Raw genomic sequence first — 22288 nt, 5'->3', positions numbered from 1 at the left:
TGCACCCACTGCTCCTTAGATGAATTCCAAGGACACAGGACAGTCTGTGGAAAATTAAATCACTGCATCTCTGTCAGAAATGGGCAACCCTTAATTTTTAAACAGTGGCACCTTAATTCCAGACTCTCCCGCATGGGAAAACATCCTCTCCATATCTAACCTATCTAGATCCCCCAGAATCTTAAATATTTCAGTCAAGTTACCCCACATTCTTTTAAATTCCACTGGCTAGATTTGTCTATCCAATTCTCCATCATAGGAAAACCTTCCCATTCCAAGTATTTTTCTAATAACCTTAGATGAAACAATCCTTAAATAAGGAGATTAATTCTACGTATAGTTCTCGATGTGCCCCATAGAACAGAATTATAATCTCTCAACTTTTGTATTCAATACTGTTGATATAAACAATGCATTCTTTTCATCTTCCTAATTATCTGCAGTAACTGCATATTAGCCCCCTTTGTGAATTGTACAGTAGATTATCTGACACTTGCACATCTCAGAGTTTGTAGCCCCCTACAATTTGTATAATGTACTTACCACACACAAAAAGGATGAGATTACATAGAAGATTTATGCAAAGATTGCAAAGTCTGCAAAATTGCAGCCATGAGGTAAGATTGGATTGAGCTACTTTCTTTGGAATAGAGGAGGATGAAGAGAGACTTAATTAAGATATCCAAACTTTGGAGGGCCTTCTGCAGGATAAATAGAACAGACCTTAGTACATGGCTAAAAATTAGATGGAAGGTACATTTAAAGTAATTGATAGGAAGATTAAAGGGAAGTTGTGGAGACATTGGGTGAAAGGATCTGGAACTCACTGCCTGGTGGTGTCAGGAACCTCATCCCATCTTAAAAGTATGTAAATTTGAAGACACATGATCTGCAGTGCTATGAAGAAACTTGCTCATCTTTGTTGACCTATCACTCCTACTCAAGCTTCATCATGTGCCTTCTTCATGATCGCATCAATCTGTAACCTTTTTCAAGGGAGGATTATACTGGAGGGATCTTTATCGAATGACATGTATGCAATGGGCCAAATGACCTGCCATAAATTTTCTTTGATTCAATCAATGCCACTTAAACTGATATCAGCCCATTATTGTCTTACTGTTTCCAGGTACATGCTTTCTGCAAGATGGTGTCTGCATCTCTTACACTAGAATGGTGATTTCGCTTCAGAAAAGCAGCTGTAAGTATTTAGTGATTACATGAGGTTGTCAAAGACTCGATAGAAATGTATGACTTGCAGGATTATATCTTGCAATGCCATCACAGCAACAGCCAGGTATATTGAATTCACCTCCAGTGTGACTCAGTGCACCCCTTGCTGAACTCCAGTACATTTAAAAAGTAACACGCACAACATGCTGGAGGAACTGGCCTGCTGAGTTACTCCGGCATTTTGTGTGTGTTACTTGGATTCCAGAATTCTGCAGACTTTCTCTTGTTCGTGATTGGAGTACGCTTAACAAAATCTCTTCATCAGCAAGTGTACCTCATCTTCATAGATCCCTAGAGTACGAGCAGGCCAATGAAGTTGCCTGATCTAGCTAGCCACATTTGTCTGCAATTGGCCCATATCCCCCTAAAGTTTTTGTACCAGCCTCTGCCACCTCCTCTGGCAAGTCAGTCCATGTACATCCCACTTTCTGTGCAAAAAGGTTTTCCCTAATGTCTGTTTTAAATCTTTGTTGACTCACTTTAAATCTATGCCCTCCAGTTTTGGTCTTCGCTACCCTAAGGAAAAGACTGTGACCATTCATCTTATTCATGCAACTTGTTATCTTATAAACCTCTAAAAGGTCACCTCTCAGCCTCTATGCTCCAGGGAGAAAACCTCTCCTTATAACTTAAACCTTCTAGCCCCAGGAAAATCCTCAGAAATCTTGTGTTGTACCACTCCGATGTACCTTAGCTTTTTGTTAACATCCTCTGGACCAGGGGATCCCAGTCTGGGGTGCACTGACCCCTCAGTTAACAGTAGGGGTCCATGGCATAAAAATGGATGGGAATCCCCTGCTCTGGACCAATAAATGTAGAGTAATGTCTGTACCTGATTGTTAGAAGTAAGATATTATGTCATCCAGCGTGCAGTTCTTTTCTGCATTAACTATAAACAAATGGCAAGCAGACTTTCCAAGGTAATGGCCTTCGTGTTGCCATGGAGAATCCATAGACCTTGAGGTGATAGGTAACAAGCATCCAAAATATGAATAATTTACTAAACATTAAAACTTTGTTTTACTTGGAACAAAAATATCTGTATTTAAACTAATTCAGTTTCCTTTCAGTGAAATTGCTACAAGGGTTTAGAAGTTGGATTGGATTAAAAGTAAACATGATCATTTTTGTTTGAAGGAATTCCAAGAAAGATGTTCACATGATTCACGTGAGATGATGAAACCTTAATAATCTAAAAATTATAATGAGCATTTTGCCACCAGAAAACCTTGATGTTGTAGTCTGTGCAAAAGAAGAAACTCATTTTCTATAAATATAATTTTACAAAGCAATCATACAGCCTTCATCGATGCTGTCCCAGCTAGAAGTATACATTTCAATCAGCTCTCATTCAGGTCTATAATTACATCATGTTGTTTTACTTACAAAGTTTATTCCTGATGTGAATTATGTACCCAAAATACACTGCTCTGCTCAAGTATGCAAATTATGGGCCTGCTTGCCTCCACAAAGAGATAAATATTGTCCCTAGTGACTATTTTATTTGGTATCATACTGAGAAAAGTAAAATGATTTTTAAAAAGATTAAGAGTGCATTTAAAAATAAAATAAATACTGACATTCTCTTAAGGTTGTTATCTACTTTCAAAGAAGAAAGTCAGGACCATTTTACCTCATTGTTGATGTCGCCTTGTGATAGATATTCACAGTCTAGGGCCCGAGAGGCTTATTGCTAACCTTAGCTTTCTAGCATATCCGATTGATTTTTTCAATAGACAACAGGTGCAGGAATAGGCCATTCGGCCCTTTGAGCCAGCACCGTCATTCACTGTGATCATGGCTGATCATCCACAATCAGTACCCCGTTCCTGCCTTCTCCCCATATCCCTTGACCCCGCTATCTTTAAGAGCTCTATCTCTTTCTTTAATGCATCCAGAGAATTGGCCTCCACTGCCTTCAGAGGCAGAGCATTCCACAGATCCACAACTCTCTGGGTGAAAAAGTTTTTCCTCAACTCAGTTCTAAATGACCTACCCCTTATTCTTAAACTGTGGCCTCTGGTCCTGGACTCCCCCATCATTGGGAACATGCTTCCTGCCTCCAGTGTGTCCAATCCCTTAATAATCTTATATGTTTCAATCAGATCCCCTCTCATCCTTCTAAATTCCAGTGTATACAAGCCCAGTCACTGCAATCTTTCAACATATGACAGTCCCGCCATTCCGGGAATTAACCTCGTGAACCTACGCTACACTCCCTCAATAGCAAGAATGTCCTTCCTCAAATTTGGAGACCAAAACTGCACACAATACTCCAGGTGTGGTCTCACCAGGACCCTGTACAACTGCAGAAGGACCTCTTTGCTCCTATACTCAACTCCCCTTGTTATGAAGGTCAACATGCCATTAGCTTTCTTCACTGCCTGCTGTACCTGCATGCCTACTTTCAGTGACTGATGAACAAGGACACCTAGATCTTATTGTACTTCCCCTTTTCCTAACTTGACACCATTCAGATAGTAATCTGCCTTCCTGTTCTTGCCACCAAAGTGGATAACTTCACATTTATCTACATTAAACTGCATCTGCCATGCATCTGCCCACTCACCCAACCTGTCCAAGTCACCCTGCATTCTCATAACATCCTCCTGACATTTCACACTGCCACCCAGCTTTGTGTCATTTGCAAATTTGCTAATGTTACTTTTAATCCCTTCATCTAAATCATTAATGTATGTTGTAAATAGCTGTGGTACCCCACTAGTCACTGCCTGCCATTCTGAAAAGGACCCGTTAATCCCTACTCTTTGTTTCCTGTCTGCCAACCAATTTTCTACCCATGTCAGTACCCTACCCCAATACCACGTGCTCTAATTTTCCCCACTAATCTCCTATGTGGGACCTTATGAGACTTTCTGAAAGTCCAGGTACACTACATCCACTGACTCTCCCTCATCCATTTTCATAGTTACATCCTCAAAAAATTCTAGGAGATTAGTCAACTATGATTTCCCTGTCGTAAATCCATGCTGATTCAGACAAATGAGTCAGATTTGTTCGTGGCAAAGTTAATATTCTAACAAACATTCTTTGTTCAGCTTCTTGTCGTAAACAAGAACCACTCTTCAGTTCTTAACATAGATTGCAAGAATAATCAGTCTGAAGTTGAAAGCACAGCTTTGCAAACGGCATTGTTTACAGAGCACAGGTCGCTGACCCACAGCAAGGGCTAGCTACTCAAGAGGTGGTTTGCAAAGTGTAATCACCATGAGACTTCATGTCTGTATTAGCCAAACCTAAGGGTTATGTATAGTCGCTGGTATGATCAACTAATGATTGGGTTATTTCTGTACTCAGAGAGTTAGCCCTCACAGCATTAATTTTTGGAGTCTGGGATTCCTGACCGCAAAAGCTTTAAGGCCATCTGCGTGAATCACTTTGTCACAGCAAAGGTATCTGAGAATCATCACATGCAAATTATGTCAATTCATAGCAAAAGAGTACAGCATAAATATTAGAAAGCTTTTCAGGTTGTTAGGAAAGACAAGGAGAAAGATGGGGCGACAGAAAGAAAAACTAGAAATTCATCCCTCAACCTTTGTTTTCTGTGATGGGTGACTCGTCGATCTGAATTCCATTGCTATGTTCTTTTAGTTAGTAAAAATTGTACCTGTGTTGGAACATTCTTCATGGTCAATAAGCCTTTCAGAATTCGGAAATCTTTTATAAATCAGAAACAATCTCCACTATGTAGAAGAGTGGTCCAATTCTGTCCTTAAACTTTACAGGTACTCACTTTTGATCACATCTGTAGTCCCTCACCAGGACTGCTTGTCCAGGAGTGAAACATCAAACCTCCTTGTTTGAGGAGGCTTCAATTTGTCTCAGTTGTTTGTCCTGCATCCTCCTTCTAAGTTTAAGTTTGAGAAGATCCAAGCATGAATGTAAGGGATGACCCAGGAACAGTTTGGCTGGTGAGTTGTTGGTTGTGGAGTGTGTTGCATTATGATATGCAAGGAGGAAAATGGTGAGCTCCTGGTCAGTGTTAACATAGTGTTCTGCTGACATTGCTCGCAGTTTAGACTCTGACCAAACTTTTCCACCAAGCCATTTGTAGCTGGGTTGCACGGTGCAAGTGTAATATGTCTTCTTTTATTCCTTTCCTGGAACGACTGACACTGTTCCGAACAAACAGTTGCCCATTGTTCTGGAACACCAGTCCTTGAAAAGAAGATTCTCAACGCGTCAACGGTGTGCGAGGCTGTAGTGTAGTCTACTGGGAACACCCCTCTGGTTACTTTGCAGCTGCATCAACGACTACCAAGGAATTTACATTGATGGACAGTCTGGCAAAGTCCACATGAACCCTTTGCCAGGGCAGTGCAGGCCATTCCCAGGAATGGAGAGGCACTGCTCTTGGCATCTTCTGGACAAGTTGGCATCTTCTAGACAAGTTGGCATCCGAACACAGTGCATGGAAAACCACTTGATCTGCTGAACTATTTCAGGCCACCAGACAAAGCTTCAAGTGAATGCTTTCATTTTAACCATGTCGAGATGACCGGAATGTAGCTCCTCCAACACTTTAGCTCACAGCTTGGATTGTACAACAGCTCTCAATCACCTCAAAAGGCAACCTTCATCAAGGGCAAGTTCATCTTGGTGCTGGTAAAAATGGGGGAATGTGAGTTTCTGCTGCACATTCCAGCCATTTTGGCTGGCCGTGTAGACCGGAGACAGTGTGGGGGCCTTTTCTGGTTTCCCTTTGGACCATCTCTGCTGTAACAGGGAGGCTTTTGATTTGCATTGGGAACATACTGTACATCAAGAGGAATGTTGTTTTTAAGTAAATTTTTTCAGTACTTTCTTTCCCAAGGGGAAACAGGACAATCCCTAAACTTCCACGATTAGTTGTCCTCTTGAATTCAGTCTTGTAATTGTGTCCTCCAAGAAACAGAGCCCATCTCTGCTGTTGTAAGTGGAACACCCTTCTGCGGATTCAGAATGGGCACTAGTGGTCATTGATGAGTAACAAGGCTAAACTCTCTCCATACTAGTACTGGTTGAAATGTTTTACACTCCAAACCAGACTTAAAGCCTCTCTATCAATCTGTGTGTGTGTCTTCTTTCTCTGCAGCAGTAAGGAAACTTGATGCAAAAGCTATGGGACATTCACTTCTTTCACTACCCGAAGGCAAGGCGTCACAGGCAAGCTTCACTGGACGACGTGGATCATAATGCGTGAGTACAGAACCTTTCCCTTTTCGAAAGCCACCTCACACTGCTTTGTCCATTGCAATTTCTTCCCGATCTGCAGTAACCAGTTCAAGGGGTGGAGCACAGTAGCCAGGCTTGGCATGAGCCCTTCTATAGTAGTTGACAAGTCCTAACAAGGACTGCAATTGTGAGTCCCACAACCACAACTTCCAAAAAAGGCCAAAATGTCCTTTGGCCTTGGGGCATCCATCACTGCTAGAAGTAGTGTCATCCTTGTGCGTCAATCGTATGACCACAGTAAGTGATTCTTGGTTTTAAAAAATCATACTTGTTGCATTGTGCTCTGAACCCATAATCTTCTAATCTTTTTATCACTGTATAGAGGCTTTGGAAATGTTCTCTGTTATCCTTACTGGTAATAATGATGCCATCCAGGTAACACTGAGTGCCCGAGCAGTCTTGCAGCACCGGGTCTAGAGTGCAGGTGTAGGTGCTACTCCAAAAATATAGTGACAAAGCCCTTTGTGAGTGTTTATGGTGAGAAACACTTTGGACTCTTCCTCAATATCCATCTGCAGGTAGGCCTCAGCCAAGTCTACTTTGCTGAAGTTTTTCCCTCCAGAAAGCTTTATCCCAGGCAGAGTATTGATCTACTTTTAGAAATAAGTTGATTGTGATCTTAATATGACCACAGATCCTGACAGACCAATTCTTCATGGCGACTGGGATCAGTGGTGATGTCCATGTGCTTCACTCAAACTTGGAAAGAATTCCTTCAGCCTCCATGTGATCTAGCTCACTGGCTACTTTATCTTGGATGGTATAATGAACCGGATAAGCTTTGCAAAGCTTGGGTGTGGCACTTCAATTTAAGACCATTTTATCCTTGATGTATTTTATATTTTTTAATGACATCCTTGAACACTGCTGTGGCATCATCCAGTATATTTCTTGTGGTAAACTATGCATATACCTGTCTGGACACGCCCCTCTGCTGACTGCTCCTGTGGCTCCTCCCACAGACCCCTGTATAAAGGCAATTGGAGGCACTGCTCCTCCCTCAGTTTCCAAGATGTCATGGTCACGTTTGCAGCTAATAAAAGCCTATCTTTTGCCTCCCATCTCTGAGAGTTATTGATGGTGCATCATTTCTTAATTCACTTTCATTTGCCTCTATTGCAGGGGATGTGGCATGCAAATAGTAGATGGATCTCCAATCAAGTTGTAGTTGTCTCAGCCAATCACACCCCCGCAATGCTGGTCCTCCTGTTTTTACTACATACAAGCCCAGTGTGGTTTGTTGGTTGCTATGTCACACAGTTATGAATATCACTCCCACAGGAGTTATCTTTTCTCCTTTACAAGTTCTTAGTTGGATATCTACAGGCTTCAGTTTGGTATCTATGAATTGTCATTTAACTAATTCTGTGGAATAAATGAAACAACTGAACCAGAGTCTAATTCTATTTTAATTAATTTGCCATTCACTTCTTGTCTGCTGTTAATTTTCAGATTGTGAATCTCAAGGCTTACCAGTCCCGTGTCTGATTCATTATCAGATTTTTCTTCAGCAGCAGGCAGGTTAGTGCTCTTTTTGAAACTGCAACTTGACTTCTTAGCTTTCTCTCTTCCCTGTGCAGTCTATTTATTTTTGTCTGCCCGGCATGCTCTTTGTATGTGCCTGACTTTGTTGCATTTTCTGCGAGTTTCACCTTTAAACCTGCATTTGTTTGGTGTATGTGAGCCCGTCACAATGATAGCACGATTTGTTCAGCCATGCCAGTTTCTGTTTAAAGGTGGTTTTTGTTCACACTCACTTTCATTCCTGACTGTAACTCAATTGTATCTCTGTCTGCAGTTTCCATTGAAACAGTGATTTAATCAGCTCTTTTGAAGGTAACTTCTTTCTTTTAAGACTCCACGAACTAAAAGATCTATTAATGTATCATTAAGCCAATTACTGAACATACAAAGCTCACTCTCCCAAATTCAGCCACATACGCTGAAACCGGCTCCCTTTCTGTTTGGTTCTGCTTATGAAACCAAAGGCGTTCTGCAATCAACAATGGCTTTGGTTTTAAATGTTCCTGCATTACTTTGACAATATCAGCAAAGCTTATTTCAGATGGTTTGGCTGGAACAGATAAATTCGAAGCAAACTGTATGCCTGTAAACCCAATGAACTCAGTAAAACTGGTACTCATTTCTCAATGGCTATTTCATTTGCTTCAAAATACCACTCCAATAGCTCAGTATATGTGAGCCAGTTACCCCTTGTGTAATCAAACTCATCAATCTTTCCGGTGTAGCCAGCCATTTCTGCTTTTATTTATGATTGTTATCGCCCGGTACACACTCTTTATGAACCATAAATTCTTCCGATTTTTGACTTTTATTGACTTTGATCGCATCTTCCCTTCCGAAGAACATGTGCTGCGCTGTTTTCAATTTGACCGTCTCTGCAAGTGATGGGCTGCATTTTTCTTTCCTCGCCTTTACTCTTGCTGTTTTTTTTTTAGTTCCAACATCTCACTGTGCTTGAACAGGTTAGTAGCCACCTTGGGTCCATTTTAAAAGTACCTCGTCACCAGTGTAACGGTTTGTAACTTCAAAACATTACGCTATTTCAAAGGAAAACACGGGAGTCCAAAACGTGGGTCTAATTTCATGTTTACTTTAAGTAAGGTGCACACATATCACAGGGTAGCTTGATGACGTATGCAATTCACTATTTATACATGAAACCTGTAATGAATTATTTTAAGCTGACAAAAATACTTAAACAATATATATACACGAGATTACTCAAATGCTATTAAAATATTAAACACACGGCAACACTGCTCTGAAGGCTCTCCGCATCCTGTTCACAGCTCATGTGGCCATTAAGTTTTAAGTCAGCAGACTTGGCAATGTTGCAATTGATAATCTCATCCAAATTACTGACACAGCTAAAGAACAGCTCGGGACATGGTACAAATCCCTGCAGTGTCTCACTAGTCACACCCTCTTAACTGAAGTTGTATTCTTTTTTTCCCAGTCCATTAACCAATCTCCAATCCACACAAGTGCCCTACACAACTATCATGCATCAAACTTTAATCAATAAAATCTCCCGCAGAATATTACCAAAGGCCTTCTGAAGGGCCAAAATACATCACGTCAACGAGGTTTGTCCTTATTTATAGCTGTCAATTCACTCTGCAGGACATGAAAATGGGTAGCAGTAGTGTTTGTCCCACTCCCATCAGGGTGGAGGCTATGTAGCATCCATGCCAGGACCACAGGGCTCAAAGGAAGTCACTTTCCCCAAGCAACCAACCCAGCCTACCGGCACTGCTTTGTCATTTTGTGTAGGAACCTCCTTATCTACAGACTCTCCTGTACCTAGCATCGCTTTATGTATACAGTAATATAAGTATACAAGATAACTTTTGTATTTTATTAATTATTGTGTTCTTTAATTTACTGTGATTTTTTTTTTAGTGCTGCATTGGATCTGGGTAACAATTATTTTGTTTTCCTTTATACGTGTGTCCTGGAAATGACACTTAACCTGAATCTTGAATCTGTCTGACCTGATGAGTGTTTTCAGGAACTTCAATTTTTATGGGACAAGATGCTGGGGAAGCGCAGCAGGTCACTCACGAGGGAAATGGACAGCCAATGTTTCAGCCTGCGACCCTTCCTCTGATAAAAACGGCGATGGTCCGTATTCAGAGATGAAGAGAAGGGCAGGGGCAAAAGCTCGCAAATGAGAGTTGGGTCCAGGTGAGGAGAGGTGACTGGGCAGACAGGGGAGTGAAGTGCGGAAATATCGACAGAAGCTGGGAGGTATTTGCTCACAGTTCAGGATCAACCACGTTTTTGGAGGTCTCGTGTCACATACAGAACACACCAGACAAGGAAGCCACAAGGTTTCTACTAAGTAGAATCTTAATAGCATCCTTGTAGTTCCTTTGTAGTTATTGTGATTACTAAGATTAATACAAAGTTTGAAGTTCATCGTACATATACAAACTGAGATTCATTTTCTTGCAGGCATTCTCAATAATTCCATAATAGAATAATAACCATAATAGAATTAATGAAAGACTGCACCAGCTTGGGTGTTCAACCAGTGTGCAAAAGACAACAGATTGTGCAAATGCAAAAAGAAAGAAATAATAATGTAAGAGTATTAAATAAATATGCAATAAAGATCGAGAACATGAGATGAAGAGTCCTTGAAAGTGAGCCCTTAGGTTGTGGGAACATTTTAATAATGGGGAAAGTGACATTGAGTGAAGTTGTTCCCTTTGGTTCAAAAGCCTGATGTTTGAGGGGTAATTATTGTTCCTGAACTTGGTGGTGTGAGTCCTGAAGCTCCTGTACCTTCTTCCTGATGGCAGCAGTGAGAAGAGAGCATGGCCTGGGTGGTGAATCCTTTGCTTGCATCTTCAGAAACAGATCTATTTCCATCTGTAATATCTTTATTTTCCCCTTTCAGGGTTCTTTTAAAGACCCTGACCTGGAGTTACACGCTGACTTCGATTCTTTGCGGGATTGGGACCCATTCTTGAGGTTTCATGACTGGCCGTTGTTCAGCACCCCAAGCCTGAGAGTCCGGCTTGGATTTGGAAGCCGAAGATCTCGGGGCTCTGGAGGCGGGCGGAGCGAGGGTTGGTGCCACAGCAGGAGACCCGTGTGTCATCGGGGGAGTGGGGATAACTGCTGTGGGCCCGAAGACCTGGGATCTTTGCGATCTTCAAGCACAAAGCTCGAAGGAAGTGACATAACGGACTTTCAAAATCGTAAACCGGCAAGTTGTTGTTGTGTCTCTCCACTCGCCGGGAAACTGGAGACATCTCTTTCTCCCTTATTAGGGAGAGAGAGAATCTGCGGTATGTCGAGTGCCTGGTAAAACACGAAATCTTTGGGGTAACTGTAAGTTGTGTCTTTGCGGTTGCTTTGCTCACACTGTGGGCTCGGTGGTGGGTGCCGAGGCTTTTTTTTCACCGGTGGGGGGAGGAGGGGGGATTGTTGCTTGCTGCCGCTTACACGCGGGAGGGAGGGGAGCTGGGGGGGGTACTTTGGGGTTCTTACATTTAACTGCCGTTCATTCTTTGGGGCATTTCTCTGTTTCATGGACACTTGCGAAGAAAAAGCATTTCAGGATGTATATTGTATCCGTTTCTCTGACATTAAATTGGACCTTTGAACCTTTGATGGACAGGGTCATATCCACTACTTTTTAAAGGATTTTCTATTTAAGGGCTTGGAGTTTCCATACTAGGCTGTGATGCAGCCAGTCAATATACTCTGCACCACTCATCTATAGAAGTTTGTCAAAGATTTCGATGTCATGCCGAATCTTCGCAAACTCCTCAGGAGGTAGAGGCGCTGCAGTGCCTTCTTCATAATAAAACTTACATGCTGGGCCAAGGATAGGTCCTCTGAAATAATAACAGAGAGGAGTTTAAAGCTACTGACCCTCTCCACCTTTGATCCTCAGATGAGGACTGTCTCTTGGACCTTTGGTTCCTTCCTCCTGAAGTCAATAATCAGCTCCTTGGTCTTGCTAACATTGAGTGAGAAGAGGCGTTTGCTGTGGCACCACCTAGCTAGATTTTCAATCTCCCTCCTATAAGCTGATTCATCACCATTCTGCCGGTGAAAGTGATGTCATGAGTGTTGTGCCTATCCTCACAATCATAAACGTAAAGCAAGTAGAACAGGGGGCTAAGCGCACAGCCCTGTGCTGATGGAGATCCTGGAGGAGATCTTGTTGCCAAATTGAACTGAACTTGGGCCTGCAAGTGAAAAAAATCAAAGATCCAATTTCACAAGGAGTTATCATCAAGGCCTTGAATTGATTAATTTTGAGCCGGAGAAGGTATTGAATGTTGCACTGTAGTTGATAAAGAGCGTCCTGATGTATGCACCTTTGCTGTCCAGATGTTCCAGGGTTGAGTGAAGAGCCAATGAGATGGTATCTGCTGTGAACCTGCTTTTCCCGAAGGGAAATTGAAGCAGATCCAAGTTGCTTCCCAGGCAGGGCTTGAAATGTTTCATCATCAACCTCTCAAAACACTTCATCACTGTGGATGTAAGCGCTACTGGACAATCATCATTGAGGCAAGTCCCCCGTTCTTCCTTGGCACAGGTATAATTGAATCCTGCTTGAAGCAAGTAGGTATGTCAGACTGCCGAAGTGAGAAGTTAAAGATCTTCGGTACTTGGCCAGGTACCCCATCTGGGCTGGATGCTTCCCATGGGTTCACCCTCCTGAAGGATGCTCTTATGTCTGCCTCTGAAACTGAAATCACAGGGTCGCTGGGGACTGGATTAAATTGCTATTAATCTCCAGTCTCTGCAGTGTTTATCAGTCCTTTGCATTACTGGTCCAGCGATTTAACCTCTCTACCATCAATGGCCCTTCCTACTAAGATTGGGCTATTTTCTTTCCCTATTTTCTCTCTCTTTTCTTAAGCAGCAAGGTTACACTTGCCATCTCTAAAAATCTGGGAGATAGTTTATAATTGATGGGATTTTGGAATGTGAAAACTTTCTTTGCTGCCTCCTTCAAAATACTTGTTTGGATGGAGACTCATTAGACTACCATCCTAATAATTGTTGTATTAGCAAGACACTGGAGAAACTCAGCAGCTCAGGCAGCAACTATGGCGGGAAATGGGCAGTCAATGTTTCAGATTGATCCTCTTCATCTCGAGTAAATGAGCAGGAGAAGGTAGCCAGCGTAAAGGGTTGAGGCAAGAAATGGATCCAAGTGAGGAGTGGCAGAAGAGTGGAACTAGCAACAGAGGTTGGGAGATGATAGGTCTCAAAGCCCTGAAGGTTGTGGAATCTGATAGGAGAGGAAGCTGGATGCACGGTCTACCTCTACATAATACTGGACATATAACAGTCAGCGCCGCGCAATTGCAGCACAGTGCATTCTGGAGCTTGGAGTTCAATTCCAGCACCATTCTGTAAAGAGTCCCTGCATCCTTCCTGTGGAATGCATCGGTTTTCCAGGCTTCTCCTGTTCCTTTCCACCGTCCAAAGTCCAAAATTATCCTGTGATTAGGTTAGGAATAATCAGGGTTGTGAGGTTACTGTGGCTGTGTGTCAAAGGGCCTTCTCTGCACTGTATCGCTAAAAGCTTCAAGTTCCTCAGCATCCACATCACCGAGGACCTCACGTTGTCTGTACACACCGGCTGTGTGGTGAAAAAGGCACAAACAGCACCTCTTTCACCTCAGATGGTTGAGGGAGTTTGGTGTGGGCCCCCAAATCTTAAGAACTTTCTACAGGGGCACAATTGAGAGCGTCCTGCATCACTGCCTGGTATAGGAACTGTACCTCCATTAATTGCAGGAGTCTAAAGAGAGTGGTGTGGACAGCCCAGCGCATCTGTAGATGTGAACTTCCCATGATTCAAGACAATTACAAAGACAGGTGTGAAAAAAGGGCCCGAAGGATCATTGGGGAACCCAGTCACCCCAACCACAATCTATTCCAGCTGCTACCATCAGGGAAATGGCACCGCAGCATAAAAGCCAGGACCAACAGACTCCAGGACAGCTTCTTCCACCAGGCCATCAGACTGATGAACTCACGCTGATTTGAGTGTATTTCTATGTCACATTGACTGCTCTATTTGTTATAAATTAGTATAAATTACTATGATTGCACATTTAGACAGAGGCGTAACATAAAGATTTTTACTCCTCATGTATATGAAGGACGTAAGAAATACAGTTAATTCAATTCAAATCAAATAAATAAAATAGTCAGTTTGTAATAGGCATATTAATTAGAACTATTTTTTAAAATTTGCATATCTATTGTACCTTTTAACATCAGTCTTGTGTTCTGACTATCCTTTCGCACTTTCCTATCCCTTTTTCCTTTTGCCGAATTAAAATCACTGAAAATAACGTCACCAAGTATTTATTCACTGAAACTGCGCCTTTAAGTATCTCTTGTACCTAACCTGCAGGCCCCCGGTAGTAAGGTGGCTCCACAACTGCCGGAGCAGAATTCGCTTTTATTTTTTTAATGTGAACTTCAGATTTGAGAACTTCATTTGATGTAATTGTGTAAACAATTGAATGGGCGAAGAGCGAATGCAGTAGAGATCGATCCGGTTGTTAACTCACCAGCGGGATCTGCGGGTCCTCTGCCCCCGGCGAGACATGGCGGCGGCGGTGGCGGTGCGGGGCCTGTGGAGAGGCTGCGGTAAGTACGAGGAGGGGATGGCAGAGAGGGGAATAGGGTGCGGGGAGGTGGGTGTAGAGGGGAATAGGGTGCGGGGAGGAGAGTGTAGAGGGGAATAGGGTGCGGGGAGGAGAGTGTAGAGGGGAATAGGGTGCGGGGAGGAGAGTGTAGAGGGGAATAGGGTGCGGGGAGGAGAGTGTAGAGGGGAATAGGGTGCGGGGAGGAGAGTGTAGAGGGGAATAGGGTGCGGGGAGGTGGGTGTAGAGGGGAATAGGGTGCGGGGAGGTGGGTGTAGAGGGGAATAGGGTGCGGGGAGGTGGGTGTAGAGGGGAATAGGGTGCAGGGAGGTGGGTGTAGAGGGGAATAGGGTGCGGGGAGGTGAGTGTAGAGGGGAATAGGGTGCAGGGAGGTGGGTGTAGAGGGGAATAGGGTGCGGGGAGGTGAGTGTAGAGAGGAATAGGGTGCGGGGAGGTGAGTGTTGAGGGGAATAGGGTGCGGGGAGGTGAGTGTAGAGGGGAATAGGGTGCGGGGAGGTGAGTGTAGAGAGGAGGTGGGTGTAGAGGGGAAGGGTGCAGGGAGGTGAGTGTAGAGGGGAATAGGGTGCGGGGAGGTGAGTGTAGAGGGGAATAGGGTGCGGGGAGGTGAGTGTAGAGGGGAATAGGGTGCGGGGAGGTGGGTATAGAGGGGAATAGGGTGCGGGGAGGTGGGTGTAGAGGGGAATAGGGTGCGGGGAGGTGAGTGTAGAGGGGAATAGGGTGCGGGGAGGTGAGTGTAGAGGGGAATAGGGTGCGGGGAGGTGAGTGTAGAGGGGAATAGGGTGCGGGGAGGTGAGTGTAGAGGGGAATAGGGTGCGGGGAGGTGAGTGTAGAGGGGAATAGGGTGCGGGGAGGTGAGTGTAGAGGGGAATAGGGTGCGGGGAGGTGAGTGTAGAGGGGAATAGGGTGCGGGGAGGTGAGTGTAGAGGGGAATAGGGTGCGGGGAGGTGTGTGTGGAGGGGAACAGGGTGCGGGGAGGTGAGTGTGGAGGGGAACAGGGTCGGGGAGGTGAGTGTAGAGGGGAATAGGGTGCGAGGAGGTGGGTGTAGAGGGGAACGGTGCGGGGAGCTGATTGTAGAGGGGAACAGGGTGCGGGGAGCTGATTGTAGAGGGGAACAGGGTGCGGGGAGCTGATTGTAGAGGGGAACAGGGTGCGGGGAGCTGAGTGTAGAGGGGAACGGTGCGGGGAGTTGAGTGTAGAGGGGAACGGTGCGGGGAGGTGAGTGTAGAGGGGAATAGGGTGCGGGGAGGTGAGTGTAGAGGGGAACGGTGCAGGGAGGAAAACAAAGCGGAAAGAACCAGTATAACAAAAACACCATCGATCATCCAATGCTCAGAGAGGAAAAGGCAATAAATCATGTTACCAATAAAAGTAAGCAAAAAGCATTCAGAATGAAAGTGAGTCCACAGACACAAAACCTGGAGCAGGCCACAGCCTCAGTTCAGCACAAGCTGAGTAAACATCACGGAGCAGCGAACAGAACCGGCCCGGGCCTCACATCTGGTCCCAGCACCCTGCCCTTTCAATTTCACCCGGTGTTTAAATAAGTGTTTATCTATCTATATATATTATTTTTTGATAATGACTGCTGAGAGGTGTGATAATTAAGTTTGGTGTGTTGTCGATAGTCGGAAGGTTTACCATGGGATACATGATGGTACTGATCAGCTGATAAGATGGAAAGATGGACATAATCAGAAATAGGTTTATCATCACTGACATAGTAATTTTTATGTCTTGCACTGTACTATGTCATAAAATAACAAAGTAGTGCTCATGGGTTTATGGACTGTTCAGAAATCTGATGGCAGAGGAGAAGAAGCTGTTCCTAAGACATTGAGCGTGGGTCTTCAGACTCCTCTACTTCCTTCCCAGTGGTCGTAAGAAGAACAAGGCATGCCCTGGATGGTGAGGGTCCTTAACAATGGATGCTGCCTCCATGTGGCACCATCTCCTGAAGGTGTCCTCGGTGGTGGGGAGATTTGTGTCCCTGATGATGTTGGCTGATTTTACAACCTTCTTTTGATCCTGTGCATTGGAGCCTCTACACCAAGTTGTGATGCAACTAGTCAGAATGCTCTCTGCCATACACCTGTGGAAACTTGCAAGAGTTTTTGATGACGTTCCAAATCTCCTCAAACTTATGACGAAGAAGAGTCGCTTGCATGTCCTTAATGTGATTGTATGAATGTGTTGGGCTCATGATAGATCCTCTGAGATGTTGATGCCTAGGAACTTGAAGCTGCTAACCCTTTCCACCTCTAACCCCTCAGGGAGGGCTGGCATATGATCTCTCGACTTCCTTTTCCTGAAGGCATGATAAATTTCTTGGTTTTGCTGGTGTTGAGTGTGAAATTGTTGGTCTGACACCACTCAACCGGCTGATCTGTCTCGCTTCTGCATGCCTCCTTGTCGCCATCTGAGATTTGGTGAACAACAGTGGTGTCATTGTCGATTTTATAGATGTTGTTTGAGCTGTATCTATTCATGCAGTCAGAAGCATAGAGAGATCTGAGCATTAGGCTAAGCACGCTTCCTTGGTGTGCCTCTGCTCATTGTCAGTGAAGAAGCAATGTTGTTACCAATCTGCACTGTCTGTTGTCTCCTGACAAGGAAGCTGAGGGTGCATTTGCAGAAGGAGGAGGTGCAGAGGCCCTTGTGTTGAAGCTTGTTGATCAGTACTGTGGGGATAATGCTATTGAGTGCCAAGCTGTAATTGGTAAACTATAGCTTGGCATATGTTTTGCTGTTGTTTAGGTGCCGTAAAGCAGAGTGTGGAACCAGTGAGGTTGCGTAGTCTCTAGACTTGTGGCAGTGGGTCCAGATCTTTGCATGGGCAGGAGTTGATTCTAGCCATGACCAATCTCTCAAAGCTCTTCATCACAGGAGAAATGAGTGCTGCCAGGCAATATTCATTGAGGAAAGAATGCTGCCAAGGTAGGGAAAGTGGTCTATGTTTTTAAGGGTGATATAGTCAGCTTTTATGGAGAGCTGGATAAGTGGCTTTTTGGGCAGTGGCTGATATAGGACCTGTGTCTTTTTTATAGTCAGAACAAAACCAGGACTTTCTCTGCTTTGGCAAAGGCATTCAGGATACATTGGAGGTCTTCTTCAGCGTGTACTGTGTGGCGTTGCCATCCGCTTACTGAAGCTCCATGATAGTCGTGGTGCTGAACTTGTTCTTGGACTTGGACCGGTTGAGGTTGAAAAGCCTGATGTCCGTTCTGTACATGATTGTGATTCCCTGTGGCAGGTCTTTGCCATTGAGGTGAAGGATGTCAGCAATAAAGATGGCAAATAGGATGGACGCTATGATGTAGCCTTCACGGTGAAGGGTTCTTAATCAGGACCACATTTGCTGAGTGCCCTGGCTGACGTGTCATCATGCTGTAACCTCAGTGTTCCAAATACTTCTCAGGACAGCCATGTCTTGATAGTATACACTAGAGAACTTGGCTGTCTGCTATATCAAATGCCTTTGTCAAATCTATGAAAGACAAGTACAAGGGGTGCCTTAGTTCACAGCATTTTTCCTGTAATTGGTGTGCTGTGAAGATCATGTCTGGTACCTCTAGACTGACTCAGAGAGCAACCACCATCTGATTATGTTGGAGGAGCCAATGCTAGATGAAGGAAAAGAGTTTTTGAAGACCGCTACCTACAGGTCCAAACAAAAGTTTTGGTCTATAAAGCAGTTGTCCTTCCCACGTCACTATATGGAGCTGAATCATGGACCATCTACAGTAGACACCTGAAAACTCTGGAACAATACCAGCAAAGAACCTTACAAAAGCTTTTGAGGATCATCTGGAAGGACAGAAGCACCAACACCAATGAACTGCAGGAGGCCAACATCAACAACATTTTCATTAAGATAGAGAATAACTAACTCCAATGGATAGGTCATGTCATTCGGATGCCTAACTCATGTCTCCTCAAACGGATCCTTTACTCCCAGAAGGAAGGTCAGCCAGCCCCCGGTGGGCAAAGGAAACGCTCCAAATATAACATCAAAATCAGCCTGAAGAAATTCAATATTACATCTAAACACTGGGAAGACGTTGTACTCAGTCGACGCACCTGGAGGAAATCTGTTCAAGAGGGAGCTGTGCTACATAAGGATGGTCTCCACTGTGCCGCAGAGAACAAGCAGCAGCTGCGAGAGGAGAGAATGGACAACCAAAAGACCCAACCACTGACCACAGCCGCCATTTAGCTTTGTCCACTCTGCACAGAGTATGTGGATCCCAGATCAGGCTCTGCAGTCACCTGAGGACACACCAACAGACAACCCCTTAGGAGAGCATCTTACTTGACTCGAGTGATCGCATTATTACTACTAGTCATTGAGGCAGCTCACTATGCTCTTCCAGAGAAACAATATGATTGCTGCCCTTGTTGAAGCAGGTTGGTACCACTGACTGAAGTAGTGGAGGTTTAAGATGTCCTGGAACACTCTAGCCAGCTGGTCATCATCAGCGTCGGGAACCTTACGACAGCTCACCCTCCCGAAAGGCATTCTGACGTCGAGTTCCAAGACCGATCACGGGGTCACCTGATGCTGCAGGGATTTACACAGGTATAATGTTACCCACTGTTTCAAAGCATGCATAAAAGGCATTGAGCTTATTGGGAGTGAGGCATCACGGCAAATTGTGCTGTTAGGTTTCACTGTATAGGAGGAAATGGCATGCAGGTTGTGCTCTTCAGCTGTGTACTAGTAGACAGAATAGAAGGATCAAGACAGGAGAGAGCAACTTGACAGGATAAGAACACCGTACTTGGTGGGGGTGAGAAGAAAGTGCAAATAAATCACAACTGACTTGGACTTCAACATTTTCTTACATTTGTTGCAATATCCAGAAACTTTACTCCAAAAACGAACTACTGAGGAGACTTTTAAAAGCTCCCAGTAATTAAGCACCATAGCTGATATTTATTATACCTGCTAGCCCTGCGAGTGGCGCCACCCTGCAATGCCCTGATTTAACCTGAGCCTAATCACAGGGCAATTTACAATGACCAATTAACCCACCAACTGCTACATCTTTGGACTGTGGGAGGAAACCAGAGCACCTGGAGGAAATCCACGCGGTCACGGGGAAAACGTACAAACTCCTTACAGGCAGCAGCAGGAATTGAACCTAGGGCACTGGTATTGTAAAGCATTGTGCTAAACGCTACACTACTGTGGAGTAAGTGTATTCCAAATTGTTAGTATCTTTTTGTGCTGAATAACTGAGCTCAAGGCAAATTCTGCTCATTAAGTCAAGGTGCACTTATTAAACAGAACAGACCTTCATAGATGGTACAAAAGAAGAAAATGAAAGCGGCGTCAAGCAAATTCTCAATTCTTGAAATTAGATTTTGCAGGTAAAACTGAATAGGGCAGAATTTTATTCTCTCGAAAGTGGATGGAGGTAGTCAGAAGTTTTTAAAATTATGTGATGCGGTCATATGGGGTTCAAACTGAGCAAAACTATTAAGTATTAATGCAATGAGAACAGGCAAAATGTCTTCAGCAAGAGAGCTGAGAATATGGAACATGCTCCCACCTGGAGCAGTTTGACATTATTAGCATCTACTTGCTTAACTTTTACTGATAGTGCATTCCAGGCATAAAACCCTCTGCTGAGGAGGAATATTTCACATATATTGTAATTTCCATTTCATGTTGCTAACCTGAACTATAAAATAGAAACAAACCATTTGGCCTCTCAGATTCATATTCTTATTAATGATCTGTGTGACTTTCTTCCTCTTCCCCTGTCAAGGTGTTGTATTCTCCCTAATGTGCTTACCTAGATTATTTTTAAATGTTTCTGTGTTATTTGTGTCAAGCTGCTCCAGATGGTAGCATGTTCCATATTCTCAGATCTCTTGGTAAGGACATTTTCCCTGCGCTCATTGCATTAGTTAATATTTTTGCTCAGTTAGAACCCTAAATGACTGCATCGTATACACGAGAAAGATCTGCCGATGCTGGAAATCCAAAAGCAACACTCATAAAATGCTGGAGGACCTCATCAGGTCTGGCAGCATCTATGAAAAAGAGTAAAAAGTCAAAGTTTTGAGCTGAGTCCTGATGAATGGTCTCGGCTAGAGGTAGCAACTCTTCAACATCGTTGCTACCTGACATGCTGAGTTCCTCTAGCATTTTGTGTGTGTCGACCGCATCATATAATTTTAAAGGTTTCCATCAGCTCAAAAAGACTAACTATTTGGAACATGCATACTCCAAATGCTTGTGGTGCTTAATATCCAGAAGCTTTTAAAAGTATCCTCAATAGTTTTTTTGGGGGGTAAGATTTCTGGATGTTACAATAAATGCAAGAAAACGTTGAAGTCCATGCCAAATGTATCTTAAATGCACTTTCTCCTCACCCCCAGCAAATATGGTGTTCTTACTCAAGAGTTATCCTGTCCAGTTGCTCTCTTCCCATCTTAAACCTTTAATTCTGTTTACCACTCCAGAACTGAGGTACGCAATCTGCTGCCCTGATGAAATGTCTCTGCCCGATGTATAACTGTTAATTCCCTTGATGATGCTTGGCTTGCTGAGTTACTCCAGCGTTTAGTTTGTGTTGCTGAAGATTTGCAGACCTGCAGAATCTGTTGTGTTTACAACCTGCTGGAATAACTGAATTTCTTTTTTTTTTATCACTTAGGTGACCTAGCATTATAGGTTCATGTCAATGTAACTTATTCTCAGTCATCTTTGTATATTTTTATTCTCCTGCCCTCATATTTCTCAGGCTTGGTCGTAAATCTATCTATGCTGTTCACCTCAGGGCTCCTTTGTAGTACATACTATTTATCAATTTCTAGATTAATGGTTGTCTTAAGTTATGACCTTTTTTAGATCATCTCTTAGCTTGGTATCTGTTATGATTATTGGACATAAATTAACACCATCTGCAATACCAAGGCCTTCAAACTTCTTTGGTATATTATCAAAGTCGCTTTAGAAATCCAGATAATCACGTCTGCCACATATTTTCATTGAATTTTTTTGAATGAAGGTGGTTGAGCCTTTGAGAATTCTTGCTGCTCTGTTCCTACTATTACTGCAAAGCTGACTGGTCTTTACTCTTCTGATCTTTGAAATTAATAACTTGTATTTCGTGTACTGTGTAGAGTGTGTTCAGGTTGTTTATGTGAGTCAAAAGCTGTGAAGGAAGTAATGGATAGACTGAAGAAGCAAGATGGAGCCGAATGGAGATGTTATACAGAAATGTGGTTATCCATATTAGTAGGAATATTAGAGCAGTAGAATATTTTTTGTATATTGATAGACTGGGAAATTCTCATAATCAGATGAAGTTGGATGTCCTCACTAACATGAAAATTTATGCACTCTCCCAAAAAGCACTAATCAAATCAAAATTATTTCACGAGTATTAGGAAGTATAAATAGGCTTACCACAATTATTTTATTTTTAGTAAGATCAAGTCCTTAATACTGTTTATAATCTTTATCTCTTTGTATGACTGGCTGAGTTCTTCCAACATTCTTGTTTTTGTTCAACGTAGCCTCCCTGTTTTTATATTCTGAATTAGTGTTAATGAAATCTAAGATATCTCGTACTTTATTCTTGCATTCTCAACCTGCCTTTGCAGTTTCAAAGATAAATTATGC

At 43.4% G+C, this 22288-nt stretch overlaps 1 protein-coding gene across 2 annotated transcripts in view; it reads left to right on the top strand.

Moving 5' to 3' along the window:
- The first annotated feature begins 14435 nt into the window (after positions 1-14435).
- mrps5 (mitochondrial ribosomal protein S5) overlaps positions 14436-22288 on the top strand; it is a 124798-nt gene continuing 116945 nt past the window's right edge. Inside the window, exon 1 of one of the 2 annotated variants that reach the window (XM_059982905.1) lies at positions 14436-14634. In XM_059982905.1, the coding sequence (XP_059838888.1) occupies positions 14592-14634 (43 nt within the window). In that variant the 5' untranslated portion in view covers positions 14436-14591. The remainder of the gene's footprint in view (positions 14635-22288) is intronic. The other variant, XM_059982906.1, reaches the window with a different exon arrangement.

The sequence above is a fragment of the Hypanus sabinus genome, chromosome 10 (assembly GCF_030144855.1).
Source record: "Hypanus sabinus isolate sHypSab1 chromosome 10, sHypSab1.hap1, whole genome shotgun sequence".
NCBI classification, from domain to species: domain Eukaryota; kingdom Metazoa; phylum Chordata; class Chondrichthyes; order Myliobatiformes; family Dasyatidae; genus Hypanus; species Hypanus sabinus.
The sequence above is the reverse complement of the archived record's forward strand: the minus strand, read 5'-3'. Positions and strand labels throughout refer to the sequence as shown.